Raw genomic sequence first — 26,593 nt, 5'->3', positions numbered from 1 at the left:
GAGGGGGGTTGTATTTTGTTGTCACTAAGAGGAAGAGCCCCCTACCCCCCCACAGGGGGTTCTCCTCTTCCTTTTTCCCCCTTTGATTATGGTATTGAGAAAATCCAAAAGTGTAGGTTTGGGGTTGGGTTGAAGAAAACCATCAACTACCAGTAGCCTGGGGTGTTTGAGATGTTGAATGAACAATGAATGAAGTGGAAAGATGGGACGTCCGACCGGCTGAGGACCCTATTCCCTCAATCTGGCCAAGAGATTTGAGTATCATGGTCTTTCTTTGCTGTCTCAAGTGCCTCATCAACCTCTTTCCCAAAAAGGATGGAATCACCCAGGGATTTATCGAGGAGGGGTGCCTGAGCTTCGACTTTGAAACCAGTACCTCCAATCCATGCGTGATGCTTTATTACTGCTGGCCCTGCAATTTGACACCCCGATGTTTCGGCTTTGTCGAGTGAGTTTTTAATGATTGCATTAGCTGTCTGTGTGCCATCTTGTAAAATATTTATAAATGCTGGTTGAACCTCAGGTGAACTATCCTTACCTAGGGCTTCCGTGTCATCCCATTGTTATCTATAGTAACGGGTCATGAGAACTGTGGCATTGGCTATTTACACAGTAAAGCTGGCAATGTTGCAGCCTTATGACCGAAAGCTTAATCTTTCTACTCTCCTTATTAGAAGGTAGTCGGTCATTGACAGCAGAGTAAGTCCTCTTTCTAGCGGTAGTGACCACCAGTGAGTCTGGTGGTTGATGTCCTCTAATCAGATTCTCGTGTTTAAAAGCCACATTTTTTTCTACTGCCCTTTTAATGAAGGATTTATATTGAAAATGATGCCCAGTAGTTGACTAGGTCACTGGGTAATCCCACTCATGTTTGGTGGGCATGATGTCATCATCTGGATGTAGATAGTCTTCCCTCCACCCACCCCCACCCCTTTCCCCATATTGATTCGGATCGTCTGCTACATCTTCTATATTTTGATATTGGTCTTGAGAGTCTGAGAAAGTGTCAGGAAAGTGTTCTTTTGTTTCAACCTCTACATGTTGTCTTGCGTCTTGCCAAAGGTGCCCTACCTCTAAATGTCTTTTCTGGGCCCCGCTTTCATGTTCCTCCATGACGGAGACCATTCTATTGATGGCACTCTTGAAATCTGACATAGACCATTGGTCTTGGGACTTTGGGATATTGTTTGATGCTTTGGAAGCAGAACGTGTAGCAATGATACCTATTCGGCATGGAGTCTTTACCTCAGACCGACGCCGAACGTCACCCTCGGTTCGACATGAGGCACCGACCTCTGTTCGACCTGGTGTGTCTACTTCTTTTCAATGTGGTGTCAACTTCCATGGGGCCTGGGGGAGATCTTGTCACCCTAATTCTTGTATCTGCTGCATGTAGAGGATAGGGAGGGAATAGTCTCAGTGTATTTGTTCAGTTGGCTGGATGTGTTTTTTAGTTAGCCCTTTGTGTGGCCGAGCAGACTTGTGCGTGTACTGCACAGAGTGTTTGTCGACGTTGCAAGCCGCTGAAGAATTCAACAACCCCTTGCAATTCGAGGTGTGCTAGACAGCCTTGGAGTATAAGCTATCTGTGTGATGGTGTTTGTGTTTTGGCGATGGGAATTAGCAGCATCATGGTCGCCAGGTATTTTCTCGTGAAGAGGAGCTTGGAGCCAGCTGCGAGGCCTTTGCATGTAGGCACTTCAACACGTGGTTTAGTTGGTTGATTTCTCGCCTTCGAGAACCTGCACTTTTGTCACGTCTCCAGTTGCTCGTCCTATCAGGAATCACATGATCACACGCCCCACACCACACCTACCCACAAGAGCAGTCCCTGCACACAGAAAGAACCAGCAGTTCGCCTGGCGTAGGAGGACACCAGCCTGTAGCCCCGGCGTCTACCGTCCTTCGTTTCGCTGGCAGTTGCCATGGAAGCGTACTCACGGCTGGCCACGCCCATGGAGACTCCCACAGCAACCCCGAACATCCGGCGTCTCATGACCACGTGATCACGTCACGTCTCGCACGTCCGTGGGACAACATCACGTGACTGCTTAATCAGTTTTAAAGCATCTTGACAACGCGGGTACAGCGCTTCACAGCTGACCTCTTGAGGTTTTGTTTAGCGCTCTGGTTTACCTGCTTTTGATCACAGACTTTGCAACCTCGGACTGTTCTACGGACTTGTCTTGCCTGCTCCTCGGATTTCTGCCTCTTGGATCCCGCCTTGTTTCCCCAGCTCCTCGACCTTGGAACTCTCTCTTGGACTGCCTTTGGATTATCCCCTCTGAACCTTGAATCTTGGAACTTGGTTTTTTACCTTCTTGCCTACTGGTCCATCCACATCAGACCCAGGTGTGACTCACCCACGAGCCGTGTAGAACGCCTCTTTCACCACCATCAGCAGTCTGTGGCTCTCGCCACGCTTAGGACCTCACCTACAGCACTCCTGGGTAAGCCTTGTTACTACTGATTGTTACCTGTACCAATTGCATTGCTCCTGTTTAACCATCACCCATTGCCTTACAGTGGTCAGGGGGTCCTTCTGGCGTTCCTGCTACCTGATTGACGGCTCAACACACCTGTGGCCTCAAAGATTGCACAGGCAGTGTATCATTTCTGTCTGTGCAGTACTTGGGGACGGAGGTACAATAATCTGCACGACCATCAAGATCAGAACAACTTTCGCACTGGCCTCGTTCTGTCTGCAAGGTCTAATTTAGCCAGCATTTTTTAGGCAATCCAGTAGTCTCTTTGGCTTAAATCTCTGACATGCTCGTAAATGGTCCATGGTGTGGACTCACGGAAGACAGGTATTACAAACTTTGTGCGTGTCTTTCAGTGCAATTTTGAGTTGCACTCGGTCAGAATTTGAAAGGGCGTTCTCCATTTAGGGATTGCAAATCGATCGAAATCACTAATAGGAAATGGGAGCAGGTCTCAAGAAAATATATATAAATTCGCCCCGCCCCACTTTCCCTACTGCATGCTGAAAAAAGAAGATCAGTCAGGCCTCAACTTTTTCGGCTTTGTCTGGTGTCGTTCATCAGAAAACCTGTGATAAACGTGCGTCGCATCGCCGGATTATGGGATGTTCTTTTTGAAGTTGCGGCCAACTGGAAAATAAAAATAGGACGATGCTGACGCATGGAGGATCACGGGTCCCTGTACATGTAGTTAGGGATATTGTGACGGGAACACCCGTGTCGACACCCTGTTTTTAATTTGGAAAAAAAAAAGATTTACTACTCTGAGCCAACAACTATATGGCGGCCTATGCAAAGCATGTGCATTGAAGCAGATTCACCACACAAACACACACACACAATTGTAGGGCCAACTTAAACAATTATGGTGATCTCTTGAATGGTCTTTGAGATGTGCCACAAATCCTAATGGGCAGCTGTCTAAAATGACTTAAGGAAGATAAACTGACATACTTTAGGCACAAGAAAGTTAATTGGAGATGGCATGTGCTGGATATTGGGTCTTGTTTGCTAAGCAGATTCTGGATCACTATGCAGACTGCTCAGTTCATTTACAATAGAGACCATCATTTGATGTGTTCCAAAATATGACACACTGGTTACACTTATTTTCAAGTCTTGCCATTAAAACATAACTTTGTGTCAGCCAGATACTTCATGTTCAGTGATTTTTCTTGGATTAAGGAGGAGATACTCATTTTGTAACACGCTGAATAATATCAATAATCAGTTCATCTTAGTTCAGTCAAACATTTGCATTTACCTTTTGGTTTGATATTTTTACATTTGGTTAGAGGCATTAATACTACAGACAGGAGATGAACTCTAGTCAGACGACAGCATCATACATTTCTGTAGATTTATTATGCGCATCTCATTGGGTGCTCAGCCATGGTCAATTGTTTTAGGATTTATTTGAGGTAGACCTGCTCTTTACATCAATTCAAATGCAAATGAGAGTGCATACACAATATTGTTTTTATATATAGTCCAGACTTTTAAAGTTTGCAAACCCTACACAATTTATATCAGGAGTCATAAATGTGGCTGTTCCCAACGTGGTTTTGTCAAAACAAACACCTTGAAACCCTAGGAGTAATATTCTACTTATACACCAGCACCTCCTTTTGCATAATCGCAGTCCACTGCCCCCAGAAATCAGTAGTACATTCCTGGAGCTTCTGCCCAACTAACAAAACTCTGCTAATAAAATACTCATTATCGGGCACTGTAATCTAGGTCTTAAAATCTGTGAAAACAAGGCAGCACAACTACTACTCAGCAATTCGACTTTCCTGGATTGCAGGTACCATACTGCGGGCCTCATTTGCAGTGGTGGCCATAGTTTAGTTGCCCTCTTCTAATGGAACCTCAACATCCAACAGCTATACGTCTCCTTAGAATTTGGGATGGGCCATTTGTAGTCACCAACCAATTGGTAAAACCAACTAAACCTCTAACTTACATCACCACTCAGTGGCAGGTATTGGAGACTCCACCGCTCCACACCAGAAACCAATTTTAGTTGTAACATGCTGTCACCAACAAACAGCCCTGAAACATGAAAGCCACATCCTAGCCTCACTCCAAGAACGAGAAACCATAAACTGAAATGTCAAACAAATGGTACAAACTCGTATTAACCAGTCTCAAAAGCTTTTGCTGCAATGGCGGGGCGGGCGACTTCAGAGCCGGCCCTGACATTCAGTGGTGGCTGGTAAATTGTTTCATTGGAGGCATACACATTTTCCATAAATCTTTGCAAGCATGAAATTGGAGACTAAAGCATGACAATCTAAAGTCTTGAGAAGACGCTAAAAGACCAAAATATATATGCAAGAGAATACGAAAGGGCCATTCATAGAAGGAAACAAAAAGTATTCTCAGCTAGGCTCAGAAGAGCTAAAATCAACATCAAGGAACTCTTTTGCTTAACCACAGAACTAAAGCAATGTACACCTGGGCAATTGCCCAGCACCCAACAATCACAGGAGAGAACAGAACCAATTGCTACCTGCAGAAAAAATACTGATAAAATCGAAGCCATATTTGTATTAGTCACCCACTACCGAACCACTTAGGAGTATGGCAAACAATCATTAGCAGACTTGGGCAACTTCATTCCAGTCAATGCATCTACCATTATCAAGTTGTTCATGAAAAAGAAAGCACCAATCGGTTTGGCTTAACCATGCCCTGCATCCAGAATGAAAAAGAACACAGATGCTGTCATTACCAAGTTCCTACAACGCCCCTCCTGAAACAAGCTGGCATCTGGCCCTTGTTAAACAAATGTTAACGCAGACCAAACAGTCCCACTAACCTCCAACCCATTTCCAATCTACCTTTCAAAGATAAGATCTTGGAGCAAGTAGTTACTTCTCAAGTCTTGTATTACAGTGAAGTAAACAATCTTTTTCATGACAAGCCTTTCAATTTCAGACAGAACTGTGGTACTGAGACAACTTCGACATCAAATAAATGCTTCCAACCTGCTAGATAAGAAGTAAAAGGCAGTCCTAATACTTCTTGACCCCTCAGCGGCCTCCGGTACAATGGGCAATCAAATACTTCTCACAAAACTACACCAAACATTTTATTCAGGGTACAGCCTTCAGTTGGATGGAATAACTCCTTGCAGGGTGTTTTTAACTTTTACAAACTGGAAACTCGGTCTTCCTCATCACTGTCTAACAGCAGAGTCTCATGGCTCACCGATATTGCCATGGTTGATCATTGCTTACCTTTTCTCCTTGGCAGACATTCTAGAAACACACAGTGTGCCAAACGCTACTCCAAAAACACAGAACTGCTACAAAAGTGCAATAACTATGAAGTCAACAATATATGGCAATTATATGTCCTACTGCCGCTCTACCCTCTTGACATAACCCTGACAACCACTGCCCTTAACATTACTACTGCAACCTATACACTGGACCCTGTTGTCCATCCCTTAAGTATACGCAATGTTAAGCTTGGTCCTTGGCATGTATCTATGATCAGATATATCCTCCATGCTCTTCGAATGGCAAATGTCTGTACTGTATTATATGTTGTATGCACATGTATGTACCTGCCTGCGACAGGCACTGTAAGCTTCGAGACTTCTTGTACTGCTGCGCCCAGCTACCTAAGGATTTGGTGCGCATTATCAAATCAATAAACAAACACACACATCTCAGAAGGCTTTGTCAAGCATGGCAGAAAATAGTGTTTTATTCCAACCAAAACTGACAACATTGCTACGACATAAATCCTTCATATCTCATTCACCTTACCAAGCAACCAAGGACCTCCACTCGTAATTTCATTCAGTGCCAAAAATCCAGGAGTCCAATTTAACTATACCAAACGTTTCAATGTTCGAATCAATGCCCCGACTAAAAGGGCCAATTCCAGCTACACCTTCTGGAAAAAAGTCTTCAAAAACGGGGAACAAATCACAATACGGAGGTACAGTCTCCCTTAGTCTTCACAAATATCAGATGAAACCGATACATCCCCCCCAGAACAGGGCAGCCAGATTAAACTTTTGTCCAAAAGAAACACAATATCGACTAGGAAAAAGTATCAAAATACTCTACAACTCTTATCCTGCACTGTGAACATGCACGACAACGAGTCAGGTGCTAGTAGAATACTCCTAACAGGCCCTAACACGAAAAAGGAAAATTGGACACAGAAGTCCAGCTGTCCAAGGACCTACCCTGCGTTATAACCTCACCCTGATGCTGAAAGAATAACAAAACCCTGATCAATTCTGTACTCAACTAAAATAGAAGGACCAGTCGCCTCTACACTATGGCCCTCATTATGAGTGACCCAGTCTGGAAAAAAGTGCTGGTAACAACGGTTACCTGCACCTTTTCTGGGCCGGGTCACTCAGAGTCTGCCGATAGGGGCTCCTGCCGGTAGTTCAGACCCCTACCAACAGATTTTTCACTGAAGGACTGCCACCGTTACGAATGGTGCCGGTGCTTCAGTGTTCCCATTCCCATGGAGTCATGTGGGACTCCACAGGAAGAACAAGTAACTTGCAAACTAACGTTCTTTCGACTGGATGTTCCTCCCACGTATTCCTCATCTTAGATATATTCACCAGCTTGCTGCTTCTTTTGGAAATTTTTGCACCAGAGAGCGCTGTGCTCGAGGCTGCATAGCTTGGTCCTTCGAAGGCCGCTGTCGAGCGTCAACTTCATCCGTAGTATAAAGGGCTCGAGCCAAGCTCGTTGGTTCAGTTCTGTTTTTTCAATGTTATTGGTCGCATCAGTTGTATTTTGTGTCCGCAGATGTCAGTCTCTTAAGGAAGTACAAGTGCAACAAGCCTAAGAACTGTACGGAGGGGTAGGTTGGGAGGGTCGATGAGGAATACGTGGGAGGAACATCCAGTCGAAAGAACGTTACAGTTGGTAAGTAACTTGTTCTTCGAATGGATTGTGTCCTACCACGTATTCCTCATCTTAGATAGACTCCCATAGCAGTTGTAATTTAGGGAGTACCATAGTTCTTCAATTATGGACAGAATGCAGGACGGCTTCTGCAAAAAGGCCTCCTTGGTAAGAAGTGGTGTCTAAACAATAATATTTTGTAAAAGTGTGCATTGATGACCAAGTGGCCGCAGCACAAATGTCTTGCACTGGGACACCCCTCTGAAGAGCCCTGGAAGTTGCTATGCCCCTGGTTGAATGAGCCCTTAAACCATGTGGAGGCTCCTTACCAGCCAATTTGCAACATTCAGATATTGCTAGGATAATCCATCTGGATATAGTTTGCTTGGACACACCAAGGCCCAATTGGTGTCCAGTGTAACCGACAAACAACTGATCTGTTGGTCTAAATCATTCCAGTCTAGATATGTAGAAACAGAGCCCTTTTAGGGTCTAGTCTGTGGAATCTTTACTAGCATGCGGAGGAGGATAAAAGGATGGTAAAGTGATTTTCTGTGACAGATGAAAGTCCGAAACTATTTTAGGTAGGAAAAAGGCTTGACCTTTAAAACAACTTTATCCTTGTGGAAAACCATGTGAGGAGGCTTGCAAGAGAGCGCCTGCAACTCACTCACCCTTCGGGCTGAAGTTAGAGCCACTAGTGGAACCGTTTTTAAAATAGGGGCCTTAAAGGACAAGAATTTAAAGGCTCAAAAGGGGCACACAAGACATGTTAAGACTAAATTTAAATCCCAAATGGGAACTTGGAATGGTGTAGGAGGGAATGTATTTGTTAACCCTTTAAGAAATTGGATAACTAAAGGCATTTTGAAATATGAAACTTCTTCTGAGGAGCGCTTGAAGATAGATAGCGCTGCCAAATATCCTTTAATAGTTCCAACTTGGAGCCCCGAGTTGGCTAAATGTAATCAAAAGGAAAGCACCATGGGAGTGGTACATTGAAAAGGATCCACATTCTTATCCCTGCACCAGTTACTGAATTTCTTCCAACGACACCGGTATAAGGATTTTGTTGCTGGCCTTCTGGCCGAAAGCAAATTCTCCATAACGTCATCTGGGAGTTCCCAATCCTTATATCTCAACCTCTCAGAAGTCAGACATGAAGGTTGAGTGTCTTGGAGAACCCGACCTTCCCCTTGCGAGAGAAGATCCTCTCTTTGTGGAAAACGTATTGGAGGGCAGATGGACATGTCCAGAAGGTCCGGGTACCACGTCCTCCTGGCCCAGTCTGGGGCAATTAGGATCATGGTTCTTCTGAACTTTCTCAACTTCCTGATTACATGAGGAATCACGGGGACTGGAGGAAACGCGTAAAGGAGTGGATATACCCAGACCACTACGAACGCATCCCCTAGAGCTCCTCTTGGGGGAAATTCCCTTGAGCAATACAGATCGCACTTCCGGACGGCCCCGGTCCAAACAGATCCACTTGAGCGGTTCCCCAAAGGGCAAAGATCTCTTGAAGGACTTCCTGAGCTAGCTCCCACTCGTGGGAGACTGTGCTCTGCCTGCTCAGAGCGTCTGCCGCCGTGTTCAGCTCTCCGGCTAGGTGAACTGCCGACAGAGTGATTCCTTCTTGCAGTGCCCAGAACCAGAGCTGCATTGCCTCTCTGCACAGTGGGAGTGATCCTACGCCTCCTCGTTTGTTGAGGTAGTACATGGCCACTGTGTTTTCCGTCATTATCAGGACATTCTTTCCCTGTACAGAGGGCAGAAAGGCCTTTGGCGCTAATCTGATTGCCCTCAGCTCCAAAAGGTTGATGTGTAGTTTGGACTCCGATGGAGTCCAACGACCGCTGATTGTCAGATCGTTGGTGTGGGCTCCCCACCCTGTGAGTGAGGCGTCCGTATCTACAGTTATCTCCGGCCATGGTTGCCAAAAAGGTTCCCCTCTGAGGATATTTTCCTTGTGAGCCCACCATAGGAGATCTTGAGCCACCTTGGACGGGACTTGTAGAAGATCTGACATCTCTCCTGAAAACTGGGATCATTGACTTGTGAGGGCCCATTGAAGGGATCTCATCCTCAGTCGAGCCTCTGGCACCAGAAAAATGCAGCATGCCATGAGGCCTAGCAACCTTAGGAAGTCAAATGCTGGTAGATGTTGACCATTCTGAAATGTTGTTACAATCTGCCGAATGTGGTGAACTCTTTCCTCGGGAGGCGAGGCTTTCCCTGAGGTGGTGTCCAGGACCTCTCCGATGAATTGGAGTCTTTGGCTCGGAATCATTTGTGACTCCTTGTAATTGAGGGAGAAGCCCAATTTGTGTAGGAAGTGACAGGTCATGGCCAGATGTCCCTGGGCCAGTTCGGGTGAACTTGCCCTGATTAGCCAATCGTCCAGATAAGGGTAGATGTGAATCCCCTCCCTCCTGAGCCTCGCTGCCACTACCGCCATTAGTTTGGTGAAGACCCTCGGGCGGAGATCAACCCAAATGGCAGAACTCGAAACTGATAGTGAGATCCGCCAATTGCGAACCTCAGATAGTTTCTGTGTTTGAGATGGATTGGTACATGAAAGTAAGCATCCTGAAGGTCCAATTAAACCAGCCAGTCCTGAAGCTGAAGAGCCTGAAGGATCTGAGAAAGGGTCACCATCTTGAACTTGTCCTTCCTGAGGAATTTGTTCAAATTTCTCAAGTCCAGGATGGGTCTCAATCCTCCATCCTTTTTGGGAATGAGAAAATAAGGGGAGTACCAACCCTTGTTCCTCTCCGCTACAGGTACATGTTCTATTGCACCTTTCTCTAGCAGGGTTAAAATCTCCTGCACAAGGAGCGGGTCTAGAATTTTTACGGAGTTGGCTCCCGGTGGATGATCTTGAGGCCTTTGATGAAAAGGAAGACCGTAACCATGGGTCACTATCTCTAGTGCCCAGGCATCCGACTTAATGCCCCGCCATTCATCCAGATACTTGCGTGATTCTGCCTCCCACCTGGGTCTTGTGGGTTAGGGCCTCAAAGTGGCTTCACAGCAGCTGCAGCAGTGGCCGAGGAAGTAGTAGCCGCTGCTGTGACTGATCTAGCACCTCTCCCTTTTCCACCACAAAAGGGTTTTCTTTGTTGTCCCGTCTGACTTGCCTGCCCTCTGCCTTTTCCAAAGGAGGAATAGAAGCAGAAAGGGTGACTCTTCCAGGAAGATGACCCTGAGTAAGAGTGCTGCTGAGGTTGCCTTATAGCAGCGCTGAGTGATTTTGCTGCCGCTTCGAGGTCTGCAGCTTCTCCAAGCTCTCGTCCGCCTTGCTGCCAAACAACCTCAAGCCGTCAAAAGGCATATTGAGTAATCTGGATTGTACATCAGATGCAAAACCAGATTTTCTTAGCCATGCAAATCTATGCAAGTCTGCGCTAGATGCCATGGATCTGCTTATACTCTCTGCAGTATCCAGTCCTGACTTGAGGCACTCCTCCATATCCTCCTTCCCATCCTTTACTATCGCCAGGAAACCATCCCGCTCCTCACCCTCTGGGATGTGATCAGCCGCTGCATCTAAACAGCTCCACAGGGTGTAAGTGAACCTAGCTAATGTACAAGTCACATTTGTAGATTTAAGGGCCATACTACCAGAAGTAAAAGCCTTCCTCGCCCAGCCATCAATCTTTTTGTCATCCCTGTCAGGGGGCATAGAGGGATAGGCCGACTGTGTTCGCAGTCGCAGCTTGAATCACCAAGCTTTCAGGCGAGGGGTGCCTAGATAAATATTCTGGATCCGAGGGAGCAGGTCTATACTCTCCTACAAATTTCTTATTTACATCTGGTAGAGATTCAGGTGTCTCCAAAGTTGGCATAATTCTCTTTTGAAGAGCTTTTTGGAAGGGAAGGACTGGGTCTTTCTGAGGTTCCCTCATCAATATTATATCTTAAGTCGTCTTGGTCATATCTTGGGGACACTGACTTCCACCCCATAAAATCTATCACTCTTCCCATGAGGTTCCTATACCCCTGTTCAGCATGGTCTGCGGGGTCAGGCCTTTCAACATCTACCTCAGGTGAGGTATCTAGGCCACTGGCCGATTGTAGGCAGTCATAAAGGTCTGACAGGTTTGTTCCTCAAAAATAGACAGATTAAAAAATTCTTGCCTGGGCTGAGGGTGGACATTTTTTTCTGGTAAAGGTGGAAATGACATAGCTTTAGCCATAGTTGTCGTCTTGGGAACCGGTATGAAAGATTTCCCAGACAAAGGCATCAACGGAATCGACACCGGCTTCGACACACTCGAAGGAATCCCTGAGGTTATCGAGGAGGGCTTCGAAGGTATCGACGCCATTTTTGGCTTCGACGGCGTCATCGGACGCGTTGAGTCGATAGCTGACTTCGACGATGAGGATGCCATTTTGTCCTCAGTCAACCTCGATTTATGCATCAAAGGTTTCTGTATAGTCTCATGAGGTGCTGGAGAATCATCGTCCGAGGACGCCCTCGACTTTTTGTTGGATTTAGCGCGAGACATTTTGGATTTCCCTCTGTCACCTTTAGAGTGGACAGGTGCATGCACTTCACACAACTTTTTTTGAGGGCGTCGGGGCCACAGTCTCAACATTTTTTAGCATTGAAGCCCTAAAGGCCTCCCCATTTCTTTGGGGAGTCATGTTTCGAAGGACAAGAAATTAACCTTCTGTCGGGCAAGGAAGAAGAAGAGGACGAAGATCTAGGACGTCGCCTTTTTGATTTTTTCGATGACGAGGAAGAGGACTTCCTCGAGCGTCTTTGACCTCGATCGCCTCGACTTATGACGAGATTTAGTTCTCGATTCTCTCGAGTCTTTTAGCCTTTTTGCAGACTTGAAAGACTTCCCCCACCGCTAGCTTACCTTGGCGTTCCTTAAGAGCCTTGTTCGACATCGCCTGACACGACCCGCACTCGTCGACACAGTGATCAGGACTAAAGCACCAGAGGCAGATGCGGTGAGGATCCGTAATGGACATCTTTCTTCCGCATTTGAGACACTTTTTAAAACCTGTCTTGGGTGTTGTCGGGGTTGAGGAAGAAGGCATTTCTCGATGAGAAAAACTGACGCGCCGTTTCGATACATGAAGCAGAAGCTCGGAAAAATGGAACCGAACCAACGGGAGTGGCTCGAGCCCTTTATACGACGGATGACATCGAAGCTCGTGGGCGGCCTTCGAGGGACCAAGCTACGCGGCCTCAAGCACGGCACCCTCTGGCGAAAAAAATTCCGAAAGAAGCAGCAAGCTGGCGAATATATCTAAGATGAGGAATACGTGGGAGGACACAATCCATTTGAATGGGAACTTTCCGTTTCTGCACCGCGCATAATATCCTTGTATTACCGGGATATCGGGCGGCTCAAACAGAAAGCTGAGGTTGCCTACCGGCAACCTTAAAATGAGGGCCTATGACTGAGTTTGCACTGAGAACTAACCCACCCGCACTCACCTAAGACTATTCTCTTGGAAGACATCTCACAGCATTTCAATCGGTCAAGTCTATACATGTGCATTTGTACTTTGTTGTCGATCTCTCCCTTTTCTCGCTGTTCCAGCACCCTAAATGCACTCCTTGTTTCTATGTGGCACATGTATAAATCAAAAAAATAAATGATCGGAAATCATGTTCATCTTAATTTTTTAACCCAGCCCAATAAACAAGAATCTATTATCTACTTTACGTGGTGACATTAGCAGAAAAGTAAAAATCACTTTGCCACTAATCACATGGGAAAAGTGGAATAGAAACATAGTTCTTGCAGAGAGAATGGAAAGTTATGTGGTTTGGTGTGCTTCTAATATTTGGAGTAAGTGAATTCCATAACGCTGACATGTCACCCCATAGTATGCATTCTTTACCTGCACAGGAAACTGTCAACTCAAGACCTAGAAGCTAAAGCCTTGGCTGCAATATAACACTTCAACCAATTTAAAATCCTACTACCAATAGCGATGCAAAAAGACTGCATACCTGATGCATGCTGGGATTCCGTCCTCCCTGAGTGTGTTCTGGTCTGTAGTACCAGAAAAGACTCATCATCAGCTCTCCTGCAAAGACAAAATTCAAGGTAATCAGACAAAATTAGCAGCTGGAGAACATGTCATTTTTACACTGGACAATCTTTACAAAGTCCCATTTGTTTATTACTCAACATTAAAATATCAATTGTTTACATGCATCTTGTTTTGTTACCGCTAAAAGTGTGAGACACTATATTCCGTATCGTATAGCAGCCACAGTGATCACATCTGCACAAACTAAAGGAGAAGACAGTGCACTGGACGGTCAAGAACACAGGACATAAGGGGCCTCATTACAAGCTTGGCAGTCCGGAAATAAGGGTGCCGTTAACAACGTACTAGTACCCTTTCCGGACTGCCAGAAGACGTGTATGCTTGCAGGGGACGTTGCTCCCAGTAGTTCTGACATGCCAGGGGCATCGGCCCCTGCAGGCATTGTTTTCAAAGTAGCACTGGCATCGTTTGCAACAGTGCCAGTGCTTCCGTGTCCCCATTACCATAAAGTCCTATGGGTCTCCACGGGAATGCAGACTTACACTTTCCCCGACCTGATCTCTCGGGCCGCCGGGACTTGTAATGTCACGGTGTCAACGGGATATCAGGCAGCGAAATAGTGTTAAGAGTTCGGCGGCAACCCATCGGTAGCACTGGCAGGTTACCACCGAACCCGTAATGAGGACTAAGGTCTGTCATTACTATATACTCCTTCCAATCTGCAAAGTCATGTGAAATTTAAAAATCCAACAGCAGTCTGGAAACTTGTATAATTGAAAGACATGATGGAGCATCAGCTGACCTGGTTATGGTGTAGCAGAACCAGAAACCCACCAAAATGAAGGTTACTAGATCCCTCCAGCGTCAGTCTCGATAACGCTGCTCAGTAATCTTGCCTCTCTCAGATTTAAAACTTGTGCTATATGAAATGTCTATCAACCAGATATTAATGGCCATGGCACCTGCAGCAAATACCACAGACATACGCGTACATGCTGGTTGATTATCTATGCCATGTCTAGTGCCGACCCACAGTCTATATTAACACACTCTGATGACACCTAATTCATCATTCCGGCTATTGCGACACTGACATGTGATGCATTCCTCATCACAAAATCCCCCCTGTTGTCACTATGTAGGTTATCTAGTAGGTAGTTGTGAAACCTTTGAGGGACTCTTCTTGCCACTCGGCTTGGGCATCTCCATTGATTTTTCCCCCTTCATCTTCCCTGGATGTGTGCCCCTCTGGTAGTCGATGTATCAACCAGTAGCCAGGTATCGTCAATGCTGCCAAGTCCTTCATGCCTCACCATCATCTACTTCCACTTGACCACGATGTACATTTCTGTTCCCAGTTCCTTGAGCTAGCTCATGTTCTTCGTGATATGGCTCTTTCCATTGCTTGCACGGATCATTGATCCTTTCTTGGCCATCACCATTCATGGTTGTGATTAAGAAGGCAAACTCAATTTGTGGGGAGGGTGTGTATTTTTTGTACTTACACCCGGGCTCCCACATTGTTTTATTAGTGTTTTCAGCTATGCACTTTCTCAAGCAATTCTATGCATTTGCTTCCAATGTATCGTCTCCCTATTGACTGTCTGTGCTCACAGTGTGTGGGAAGACTGGTCTGTACAGTCCTGGTCCTGCTCGCAAATATTCCCAATGGAGACACCCGTTAGATGGATGCATAGTCATTCACTATGCCATCAAGAACCTGCTGCGGGCAGGAGTGAGGGGCCCTCCATGCTTATGGGTAACACTGCATCTCCAGTGGCTCTTGGCCAGCCAGGTGTAATGTGTTTATGATAGATGCCATAATCTGCCAAGAACCGCTTAAAATGAGCACTTTGAAACCTCACTCCATTGTCGGACCTCAGATTTTATCAAACCATGCACAGCAAACAGATGTTCTAGCACCGAACTAACAACATTTGCCACTGTGAGAGTGATGGTGATGAATTCTACTTCTAGATAGTGAGGAAACTCATCAATAATTACCAAGAAGTGCTGGTGGTCCAAAACAGTGTACAATCCATGTTGATAGATTTCCATAGGCATCCACTGCATAGCAAGGATTCAATTATGGGCTGTCTGCCTGGCAAGTTACTGGCCTGATACCACAGGTAGCCTTTAATTGCAGCTTCTCTTGCTTCCTATCCATGGAGCCAAGCCTTTTCCCACAACCGGGCTATGGCTTAAACCCCCAACGCTTACCACAAGGCTGCTGCAACTTTCAGAGAAATCTAGTCACAATGTTGATAGGCCGGGAATTTATCATTTTCCTCTTAGTTTCCTACAGCCATTCCCAGAGGTATTTTAAAATGTTCGAATTATAGCCAGGAAGAACCCGACACAAATGATTAAACAGAGTCTCCATACTCCACCCCAAGTTATCAAAAAAGTATTTCACAAACCCCTGATACCGTGCCGAACCCGCAGCACAAAATGGTTTCACCCAAAGAACTCCCTTTTTACCCAATTCCTTAGTCGTTCCCCCCCAAACACTGACCGTACTCACCTTGCTCAGCCATTTGTTTCAATTCTACTTCTCAATCTTACACAAAAGACAGCATCTTATCAAAAAACACTTTGCCGGCCAACATCTCTGAGATATCCCCACCACTAGAGCATAGGAAAGACGCAATGCTTTCCACTACAGCACTGCTGCTCTCTTCATCACTAGTACGGCCTTCTCTACTACAAAACCGTCTTTTCCTGACTACAGGAAGTTTCCCTTCACTACTTCGACTAGCCAAGAAAATCGAGGCGAGGGCTCCGCCAGCACAGCCAATACAAAAGAATGTCAAGGGCCTATTTCAGAACGGTATCTACGGTTGGACTTACCATAAGATGCCACCCCACCTTCAGGTGAGGGCTCCAGACAAGCAGACGAAAGGGATTCAGGACAAACCTCATAATGGACATGCGAGGTAGGATACCACCACACCTCTAAAATATCAAACTAGGAACAAACTATATACAATGGACTTACAGCATAGAACAGTTAAATCACTCTGTCAAAAACAGACTTTTCAATCCCTGCAACCTCAACTAATTTCACACACGCACTCCAAGTCTACCCTTACCAAACCCCATAAATCAAAGGAACTACAGCCATTTCCCCTCTTGCTTTACACCCCAAGCGTGCACTCACGGGAACCCGAAGCACTCCGATGTGATGCTCCGTCAAGTCGTCCTGCCCAGCTGTGCAAAGGCAGCACGCCTGCAGGGAGCAGACGGACCATTAACCAATACAGTTTCCGCAACCCTCTCTTTTTCACCGTGAACAGACGACTGGTCCCCGAAGTGAGGTGCCGGAGCAGAGTGGTGCAGACAGAAACTGCCAATGTCTCAGAAAGCCTGGGCTCCAACCGGGCTCACCAAATTTGTGGGTGCGGGCCTTTAATCACCTTAATCCAAGCGGGACCACCACCGGAGAGTGAACATATACTGGAATTCTGAAGCTTGAATTGTTTAATAGCAAACTGTGCATAACTTGCAATCATGCAACAGCGCAGTTAAAGTACACCAAAGATTGTGCAATGGCAAACCGAGAGGATGCTGGAAATGTGCAAACTAGTATATGCTGTGTCAGAGAGTGTGCTGATTTGAACAGAAGACACGTTTAGTCATGAAAACTAAGCACTTTATTATCCTACAGGGAGTAAAGCGGTGCAGGAAAGGCCAGCGTAGGGAAGTCACTAGCTGTAGAATGGCTGACGATAAAGAAAATAAATAAATACATCAAATTAGCTTAATGCAGGTGGGACCTTTCCCAGAGTCCTCTTGAGGGATAGTGGGGGTGGAATGTTTAAATCACCAAAGGAAACTTATAAGTGTACTGCAGTCTTTAAAAGAATCAACATTTAGTATAGAGTCACTCACAAGGTTCCAGGGAATGTCCTCGTCATGGGTGGACGTCTAGATGAACCTGTCCTTTGCCACTGGGTTGTGGTTTTGAGGGGGTCCAGAACCCTTGTCAATAGTCAACATTGGTCTAGACCTTCATGGCCAACACGTCTCAGGCTGGTGGAATGCCTGAACTTCCTCCTAAGGCTGAAGTGATAGTACCTTTTCAGATCAGACTCTGAGTTGTGGTCTCAGAGGAGAACTCTGGTAGAACCTGATCTGCTGGTCAAATCCCTTGGGCACTCCCTTGCTGTCCCCCACCTACAATATCCTCCCTCACCATCAGTGAGATTGCAATGTGTTCTATCTCCCCTTTCTTCTGGTTCTAGAGTATGCTCTGGACCAGATTGGCCCACCAGAAATTCCTTAGATTTTTTTTTCTAGTGGTACATGCCCAACCCCTTAATTCTTCTCCCCCAGCCACTAATGATAAGGGCCTTCAGTTCTTCCGGCTCACTGCACTAGTCTTACAGAGGGCTTTCCTTCATCCTCCCCACTCGCTTTCTCTCTCAATGTTGTCCACTCCGCTCCAACCTCCTCACAACTCTTCTCCACCTGAGGGGGTGTTTGGTTGTGATTGGACCCTGGATTGAGGGTTATGTGGCATGCAATGGGGGCTGAGGTTAAATGAGGCCTTCCTGACGTTTTGGATTTCAGAAGGGCTATGGGCAGGTCTGGGTCTCCCTCCCTTGACGTAGAAGCCTCGTTATTGCCCGTGAGTTTCGGTTCATCTGCTTTCATATCATGCAATTCTGAAGTCCTAAAATCTCTCGGAAAGCAAGGGAAGATATTCGCAAAAATGACTCTTCCTTTGTAATGGAGAAATTGCAAGTATGTAACCCCTGTGAGGCAGAGAGAATTGGGCAAGTTAATTTCTTTGTTCACAGATTCCACGCAATCACTTTTACATTGTTCTGACACATCTTTGTAACTGAGACTTCCGCAGGCTGCGTGAGAATGCTTCACAATTAAAAGTGTTGCTGTAGGGTTAGTGGGTGAGTGGGCCTTTAGTTTACTGTCCCCTTGGGGTTTCAACCTATCAGTAGGGGTGGAAAAGGTAGAATACCCCTCTGACTGACCCCTACCTTAATGCAGGGACGTAGTTAGGGTGGTCTAGAAACCCCCCTTACCCCTCCCCCATGTACCTTCTCCAGGTCCAGCATCAGATAGCTGGGACAGCCCTCAACCCCTTTGAACACATCACCTACTATCCCCAGGTTTAGGCAGGGAATTTCATCATAACTAGTATTATGAACATGAGAATCTACTGAAATTGTGTATACTGAAATACTATTTTATTTGTCTATGTGTATAGTGCACGCAAGCCCTGAGGCACCTGAGCACTGGAGAGAACCAGTTATATGAAGCCCGGGGACCAAAGAACATAATCAACATACATAGTGCTTACAAGAGAGTACAAACATCAGCGTACAAACAATTACAGCAAGTGGCAAGGGCAACCGGTTGGACAAACAGCCAAGCCTTTAAGGATTTACGGAAGGCCCAGAAGGATTCCTCCGCTCTTAGTTCTGAGGGGGGGCAGGAGAGGAGCATGCCATTGCTGGACCTCAATGACTGGGAAACTGGACCCACTAGCCTTGGCACGTTTGAACTCAGGCTGCACCAATCTGAGTGTACAGGATCTGGTGGGCCTAGTTGTGGGAGATTTGTAATATTTTTGAACTAGCTATGGAGGGTGGAGGGGGGCAGATTTGGTGATACACTTGTGGGTAATAGAGAGCATCTTGAACACTATTCTCTCATGGACAGTTAGCCAGTGAGATTCTCTGTGGGCAACTGCAATGCGTTCTGATCTAGGGAGGTTCAGGGCAGCGTGCAAAGCATTATTTTGAATAATCTGGAGTTTCTTTATTTTTTGGGTCGATGTCCCAGCAAACAGGACATAGCACTAGTCAAGCCTTGCACCTACTACAGCTGGCAATTGTCAGGCAACTGTCACTGGAGAGGAATGGTCTTGCAGCATTTAGTAGATTAGTTGAGTAGGCTGCGGATGAGGCTATGGTGTTGACTTGATGGGTAAGGGATAGAGTGGCATTGAGGTATACCCCAAGTGTTCTGATGAAAGGAGAAACTGGGATCAGAGGGCCATCGATATGAAATGCTGAGCAATGAGGGTACATTTTTGTCAACACTGCGTCAGGGCCAATGATGAGAAGTTCTATTTTTTCACCATTAAGGCAGAGGCCATGGGTCGCCATCCAAACTTAGGTGGTGGCGCAGATGGAGTTTAGCCTAGCAGCATCATTGGTGTAGGAACCAGAGAGGGGGAGGAGAGGTTGCGTGTCGTCAGCGTAATTTGTGTATGCTGCGCCTAGGGAGTCTAGGAGGTCGAAAAGGGGTTTACTGAATACATTGTAGGGCATAGGCGAGACGCAAGAACCTTTGGGTGTACAACAGTTGACAGCAGAGGGGGTTGCACATGCATTCTCAGCAAAAACTTTCATTACACTACCTTCAAGGAAGGAGGCGATCCAGGATGCGGCTTCCTGTGAGATGTAGGCTGAGGATGTGAGGTGGTAGCAAAGGATGCTGTGATTGACTAAGTCGAATGCTGCAGACAAGTCTAGGAGGAGCAGCAGGGCAGGTTTCCCTACATCCCTGAACTTGTCCATCTGGTTTTTCAAGTCTAAGAGTGCACACTCTGTCCCATGCCCTGGGCGGAAACCAGATTGGTGCATGCCGAGAAGAACAAGTTACTTCTTACCTGGTAACGTTCTTTCGATGGGATGTTCCTCCGACGTATTCCTTATCTTGATAGATCATCTCCAGCTTGCTGGCCTCGGAATTTTTTTTTCAGTAGAGGGCGCTGCGCGTCGATGTCCCTCGAGCCGATGTCCCTCGACAGCCTCTGTATCGGCGCCAACATCATCATGCGTATAAATAGACTCGCGCAGCGTCCGTTGCTCAGTTCCATTTTGACGTTAACAGTTGTTTTACATGAATTGGTTAGTGACCCAGAAGGAGCGTAAGCTGTAACCACAAGGGAAGTTTTACTGAGGGGATGGATGGGAGGGGCGATAAGGAATACGTCGGAGGAACATCCCATTGAAAGAACGTTACCAGGTAAGAAGTAACTTGTTCTTCGAAGGGATTGTCTCCTGCGACATATACCTTATCTTGATAGACTCCCATAGCAGTGGTGTGTAACTGGAGGTGGGAGTAAAATAGCCTTGTTTCCCTTCAAGAGTGAACAGAGTGCAACACAGCTTTGCCAAACCTAGTCTCTTGGCTAGAGGAGGAATCCAGGTTGTAAAATCTTGTGAAGGTATGTGCAGACGACCATGTGGCAGCCGCACATATGTCTCGAATCGGTACCCCTCTTTGGTCCCATAAGGGAACTTGGAATGGTCTTGGAGGTTAGACATTGGTTAATCCCTTCAGACATTGTATTACTAAGGGAAACTTGAAATACAATGGTTCCTCTGCAGTGCGCTTGAAGATCGATAGCGCTGCAAGATAGCCCTTGATAGTGCCAACCTGAAGGCCCGAATTTGCCAATAGAAAAGATAACACCGTTGGTGTACCACATGAAAAGGGGTCGATATTCTTTTCTCTACATCAGCTGCAAAATTTGTTCCAACGGCAGCGGTATAAAGTCTTTGTTGCTGGCCTTCTTGCCGAAAGCAACACCTCCATGACGTCATCTGGGAGGTCCCAATCCTTGTATCTCAACCTTTCAGATACCAAGCGTGAAGGTTGAGGGTTCTGATGTCTGGATGGAGAACCTGACTTCCCTTCTGCGAGAGAAGATTCTCCTTGAGTGGAAGACGAATTGGAGGGCAGATGGACATGTCCAGAAGGTCCGGGTACCACGTTCTCCTGGCCCAGTCCGGGGCAATTAGGATCATGGCTTTCCGGAACCTTCTCAACCTCCTGATCATTTGAGGAATGAGAGGGACTGGAGGAAACGCGTACAGAAGTGGAAACTCCCAGTCCACTACGAACGAGTCCCCTAGAGCTCCTCTCGGGGGAAATTCCCTTGAACAAAACTGATCGCACTTCCTGTTGATGCTGGTGGCGAACAGATTCACTTGAGGGGTTCCCCAAAGGGTGAAGATCTGTGAAGGACTTCCTGGGCTAGTTCCCACTCGTGGGAGACTGTACTCTGCCTGCTCAGAGCGTCCGCTGTCAAGTTTTTCTCCCCGGCTAAGTGAACTGCCGACAGAGAGATTCCTTCTTGGATTGCCCAAAACCAGAGCTGCATCACCTCTCTGCACAGCGGTAGTGATCCTACGCCTCCTCTTTTGTTGAGGTAGTGCATGGCCACTGTGTTGTCCGTCATTATCAGGACATTTTTCCCCTGTACAGATGGCAGAAAAGCCTTCAGCACTAGTCTGATTGCTCTCAGCTCTAACAGGTTGATATGTAGTCTGGACTCCGGTGGAGACCAACGACCGCTGATGGTCAAGTCGTTGGTAAGGGCTCCCCACCCAGTGAGTGAGGCATCAGCGACTACTGTCATCTCCGGCCATGGTTGCCAAAACAGTTCTCCCTTCAAGATGTTTTCCTGGCAGGTCCACCACTGAAGGTCTAGAGCCACCTTGTCCGGAACCTGAAGGAGGTCTGTCATTCTCGCTGAGAATTGCGACCACGGAGTTCTCAGTGCCCACTGAAGAGATCTCATTCTCAGGTGAGCCTCTGGCACAAGGAAGATGCAGGATGCCATGAGGCCTAGCAACCTCAAAAAGTCGAAGGCTGGGAGACGTTGGGCACTTTGAAACTTGGTGACCATCTGCAGAATATCTTGAGCCCCCACCTCTGGTGGCGAGGCTTTTCCCAGGGAAGTGTCCAGGACCACTCCAATGAACTGGAGTCTCTGTGATGGTATCATCTGTGACTTCTTTAAATTGAGGGAGAAGCCCAGTTTGTGAAGGAAGTGGCAGACGTAATCTAGCTGGATCTGAGCTTGTTCCGGAGATGCAGCTCTGATCAGCCAATCGTCCAGGTAGGGGTAGACGTGAATCCCCTCCCTCCTTAGACTTGCAGCCACTACCGACATTAGCTTGGTGAAGACCCTCGGGCGGAGGTCAGCCCAAATGGCAGAACTCGAAATTGATAATGAGAGACGCCAATTGCGAACCTCAGGTATTTCCTGTGTTTGAGATGGATTGGCACATGGAAATAAGCATCCTGAAGGTCCAGAGATACCAGCCAGTCCTGGAGCTGGAGGGCCTGAAGGATCTGAGAAAGAGTTACCATCTTGAACTTGTCCTTCCTGAGGAACTTGTTCAATTCTCGTAAATCCAAGATAGGTCTCAGTCCTCCGTCCTTCTTCGGTATTAGGAAGTAGGGGGGAGTACCAGCCTTTGTTCCTCTCCGCTACAGGTACCGGTTCTATGGCACCTTTCTCCAGCAGGTCTACAATTTCCTGCAAGAGGAGCGGATCTGGAACTTTCCGAGAGCTGTTCCCCGGTGGATGACTGAGGAATGCGTAGAAAAGGCAGGCAGTAACCTTGGGCAACTGTCTCCAATGCCCAAGCATCTGACGTAATAGCCTGCCATTCCGTCAGATGTTCAGTTAGCCTGCCCCCTACTGGTGTCTTGTGAGGAGAGTCCTCAGAGAGATTTAGAGGCGGCTGATGCAGGTGCCGATGGTGAAGAGGTACATGCTGCCGCGGCTTTTGTATTTTTACCCCGTCCACCTCGGGTGAATCTTTTTTGACCTCTTTGAACCGACTGTCCTCTGCCTTTTCCGAATGCGGAATAAAAGCGAAAGGACTTAACTCTCCAAGAGGTTCCTGAGGGGCGATATGGCGTTTGGCAGATTGCAGCACCCAGGGATTTTGCTGCTGCTTTGGATGTCTAACTTTTCTAGGCTGTCATCCGCCTTCTTACCAAACAAAGAAGAGCCGTCTAAGGGCATATTTAAAAGTCTGGCTTGTACATCTGGAGCAAACCCAGACTTTCGCAACCACGCAAATCTGTGGGTTGTAGTACTTGCCGCCATGGCCCTACTGATGCGGTCAGCAGAATCAATGCCAGTTTGAAGGGATTTGCATATTGCGTCTTTACCATCCTTAATGATGTTTAGAAACGTTTCCCTTTCTTCTCCCTCTGGGAGGCAGTCAGCCGCTGATGAAGCACACTCCCAAAGTGTATGGCTGAACCTAGCGAGCGTACAAGTAGCTTTAATATATTTCAACGCCATGCTACATGCAGAAAAAACTTTCTTAGCCATAGTGTCGTATCTTTTGTCATCCCTGTCCTGTGGAACAGTAGGGTATGCCGATCTACTGCCTGATGCAGTTGCTGCTTGCTTGGACAACCAGACTCTCTGGAGTTGGATGTTTAGACAAAAATTCCGGGTCAGTAGTAGATACCCTATATTTGGCTGATAACTTTTTGTTAACCGCCGGGATAACCTCAGGAGTTTCCCAGTTAACCAATATTTTTCTTTGTAATGCAGCGTGAAATGGAACCACAGGATCCTCCTGTGGGCCTTTGACTAAGATGTCTGTAAGGTCATCCTGTTGGAATGCAGGTGATGGTGTAGACCAACCCATGAATTCTATAATTCTTGCCATTAAAATTCCCCTGGGTCTGGTTTGGCAAATTCTATATCTGGGGAAGTATCTAACCCACTTGCCTCATGTAGGGATTCTCTAAGGTCCTTCAACCTATTTTCCTCAGAGGTAAATTCCTCTGGTTCTGGTGTTGCAGATCTCTGCACCCCAAAGGGTCTTTCTTGATCTGAATCCTCCCCTTCCTTACAGATTGAAGACAAAAGTCTGAAATGATCAGACCTTGGAAATGGCTTAAATCCCATTTCCAGAGCAGAAGGGGTTAAATTTGTTGTAATCGGTTGGGAAAACATTGACGTAGTCGGCGCGGACGTTAAAGGCTTCGAAAACACCGAAAAAGGCGCCGAGAAGATTGGAAGTAGCCTCGAAGAACTCGAGAGGATCGGGATCCTACCCGAGGTTGTCGATGACCTCGAAGTCATGATAGAGGCTCTGGGTATGACCACTGGCTGTGAGGTAGCGACGGCCGTGGGTTTGCTCTTTTTCGGCGATGTCGAAGACGGCGTCGATTCGATCGACTTATGCGTCGATGAGCCCTTTGATAATGGCATCGATGAAGCAGATTTATGCGTCGAAGGGACCTTCGACGATGGCGTCGATGGCACAGTGCCTTTGCTCGAGGGTTCGTGACGCTCTCGAGTAGTTTCTTTCGCCAGGTGCAACGACTCGCGGCGTTTAGATTTTTCGTGTCTTTCACCCAGGGTATCACCCTAGGCTGTCTTCGAGGGGGTCGAGGCTGCTTTCTTGAAGACGCTAAGCATCCTTTTACGGAATTTCTCCCACTCAGCATGAGAGCTATGTTTTGTGGGGCAGGCGACTCTTTCCGGAGAAGACGAGGAAGGGGATCTTCGACGTCTCTTACTTGAATGCTTGGATCTCGAAGAGTGGTGGGAGCTGCTTCGAGACCTAGACCGAGAATGTTTCCTGTGTCGGCGAGGAGACGAATGTCTCGACTCTGCCGAGGAAACTTTCGAAGGAGTTTTAAATGTCTTACCTCTCTCAAGCTTCCCCTTACGCTCCTTTAAGGCTTTCGCCGTCATGGACATGCAGTCCTCGCACTCCGAACATTGGTGCTCCGATCCCAGGCACCACAAACGGAAAAACAGAACTGAACAACGGACGCTGCACGAGTCTATTTATACGCATGACAGTGTCGCCGCTGATACGTAGGCTGTCGAGGGACATCGGCTCGAGGGACATCGACGCGCAGCGCCCTCTACTGAAAAAAAAATTCCGAGGCCAGCAAGCTGGAGATGATCTATCAAGATAAGGAATACGTCGGAGGACACAATCCCTTCGAATGTGTTTTTTCTAAATGATGTTGTATTTGGATGTAGGCCACTCTGTCAAGTATTTTTACGAGGAAGGGGACTGTGGTAATCGGCCGGTAGTTATTTGGCGAGGTCGGGTCGAGTGTTTTCTTTAGGAGGGGGGGGGGAGTACCCAAGCTTCCTTAAGGCCGGAGGGGACCACACCAGTAGTGAAGAATGTATTGATGATGGTCGTGATGAGCGGAGCTAGAACTTGAGCACATTCTTTAATCAGGGGGGCCGGCAGACGTCCCCTTTACATCTAGATGGCTTAAGGCTTCTTAGGATGCGTATTGTTTCTAGGGGGGAGATATTGTGGAAGCTGAACAATGGGATACCGGGGGCGAGAGTAGTGGGCGTGTAGGTGGTTAGGCAAGGGTGAGGAAGGCTGACTTGTTTTGGAAGTATTTTTTTTTTAGCAGGTCATTTTTGAAGATCATGGCATTCTCAATACTGTCACACCATGACAGTATCTTTGGTTAGATAGGAGGCCTCTGGGATAGGGGTTTCCAGTCCTCTGAGGATAGTAAATAATTCCTTACTGTCTGATATGGCATTGGAACGGCCATAGGTGATATTTTTGGGGTTTTTGGGAGTGGGGGTCGGAGGGGTGTCCCCCGCTCCTTTAAAATAATGCAGGGGTTGTGGGGGTGTCCCCTGCAGGTTCCATGCCTTAATATTGCTGCAAAAATATGTCAATATTTTTGTATGTTATGTTATGTTACTTTGCATTTATATAGCGCCTTATATACCATTGGTATGGTCTGAAGGCGCTGGTAGGTTGAACGCCCTTGGGAACCGAAGTTCAGGTCAGTAGAGAGAGTAGAGAGAGTCAAAGGTGCGTGTGAGCACCGGATATGTGTGCAGCTGGTGCTGTATTCGTGTAATAGCTGCTTCTTAGCGGTAGGCATGGTGGTTGAGAGGTCAAGAGTATGTGTTCGTTCTGGCAGGATTTATCCAGACCGATTGTGGCTGCGTTAGGCCTGAGGAGAACGCCTGGCTGGGGGGTGAGTAACCAGCAGTGTTTAGAGTGATGGGGAGTATGAGGCAGATGTTGGTATGAGAACAGTTATACCGAATGGTGTCATAGTATCTCTGTGTTCTAGCTGAATGGCGGTGTAAAGAAGAGAGTAAGTGTGGTGATGAGATATGGTGGGTTACATGCTCATCAAACGTTCCATGCGTTCCAAACCGTTCCATGTAAGTGGCGCAATTCTATGCACTCCAGTCCGCTCCACGCACTCCAGTCCGCTCAGTGTATTTCTAAGTTGTTTTATGCACTTGATCCACGTATTTCACCCGTACCATTCACATTTTTCCCAGTACCTTTCACATATTACACCAGTACCTTCCACATACTTAATTCGTTCCATCCACATATTTCCTCCTTTCCATCCACATATTTCACCCGTTTCACCTACATACGT

General features: G+C 46.9%; 1 protein-coding gene across 6 annotated transcripts in view; it reads right to left on the bottom strand.

The window, feature by feature from the left end:
* Positions 1–26,593, bottom strand: part of BAHD1 (bromo adjacent homology domain containing 1) — an 841,837-nt gene that overhangs the window by 57,265 nt on the left and 757,979 nt on the right. For all 6 annotated transcript variants that reach the window (XM_069637539.1, XM_069637538.1, XM_069637541.1 and 3 more), the window contains one exon: positions 13,356–13,432. In XM_069637539.1, coding sequence (XP_069493640.1) covers positions 13,356–13,432 — 77 coding nt within the window. The remainder of the gene's footprint in view (positions 1–13,355; positions 13,433–26,593) is intronic.

Source organism: Ambystoma mexicanum, chromosome 14 (assembly GCF_040938575.1).
Source record: "Ambystoma mexicanum isolate Mex_15411 chromosome 14, UKY_AmexF1_1, whole genome shotgun sequence".
NCBI classification, from domain to species: Eukaryota; Metazoa; Chordata; class Amphibia; order Caudata; family Ambystomatidae; genus Ambystoma; species Ambystoma mexicanum.
This window is presented reverse-complemented; position numbering and strand designations above follow the sequence as displayed.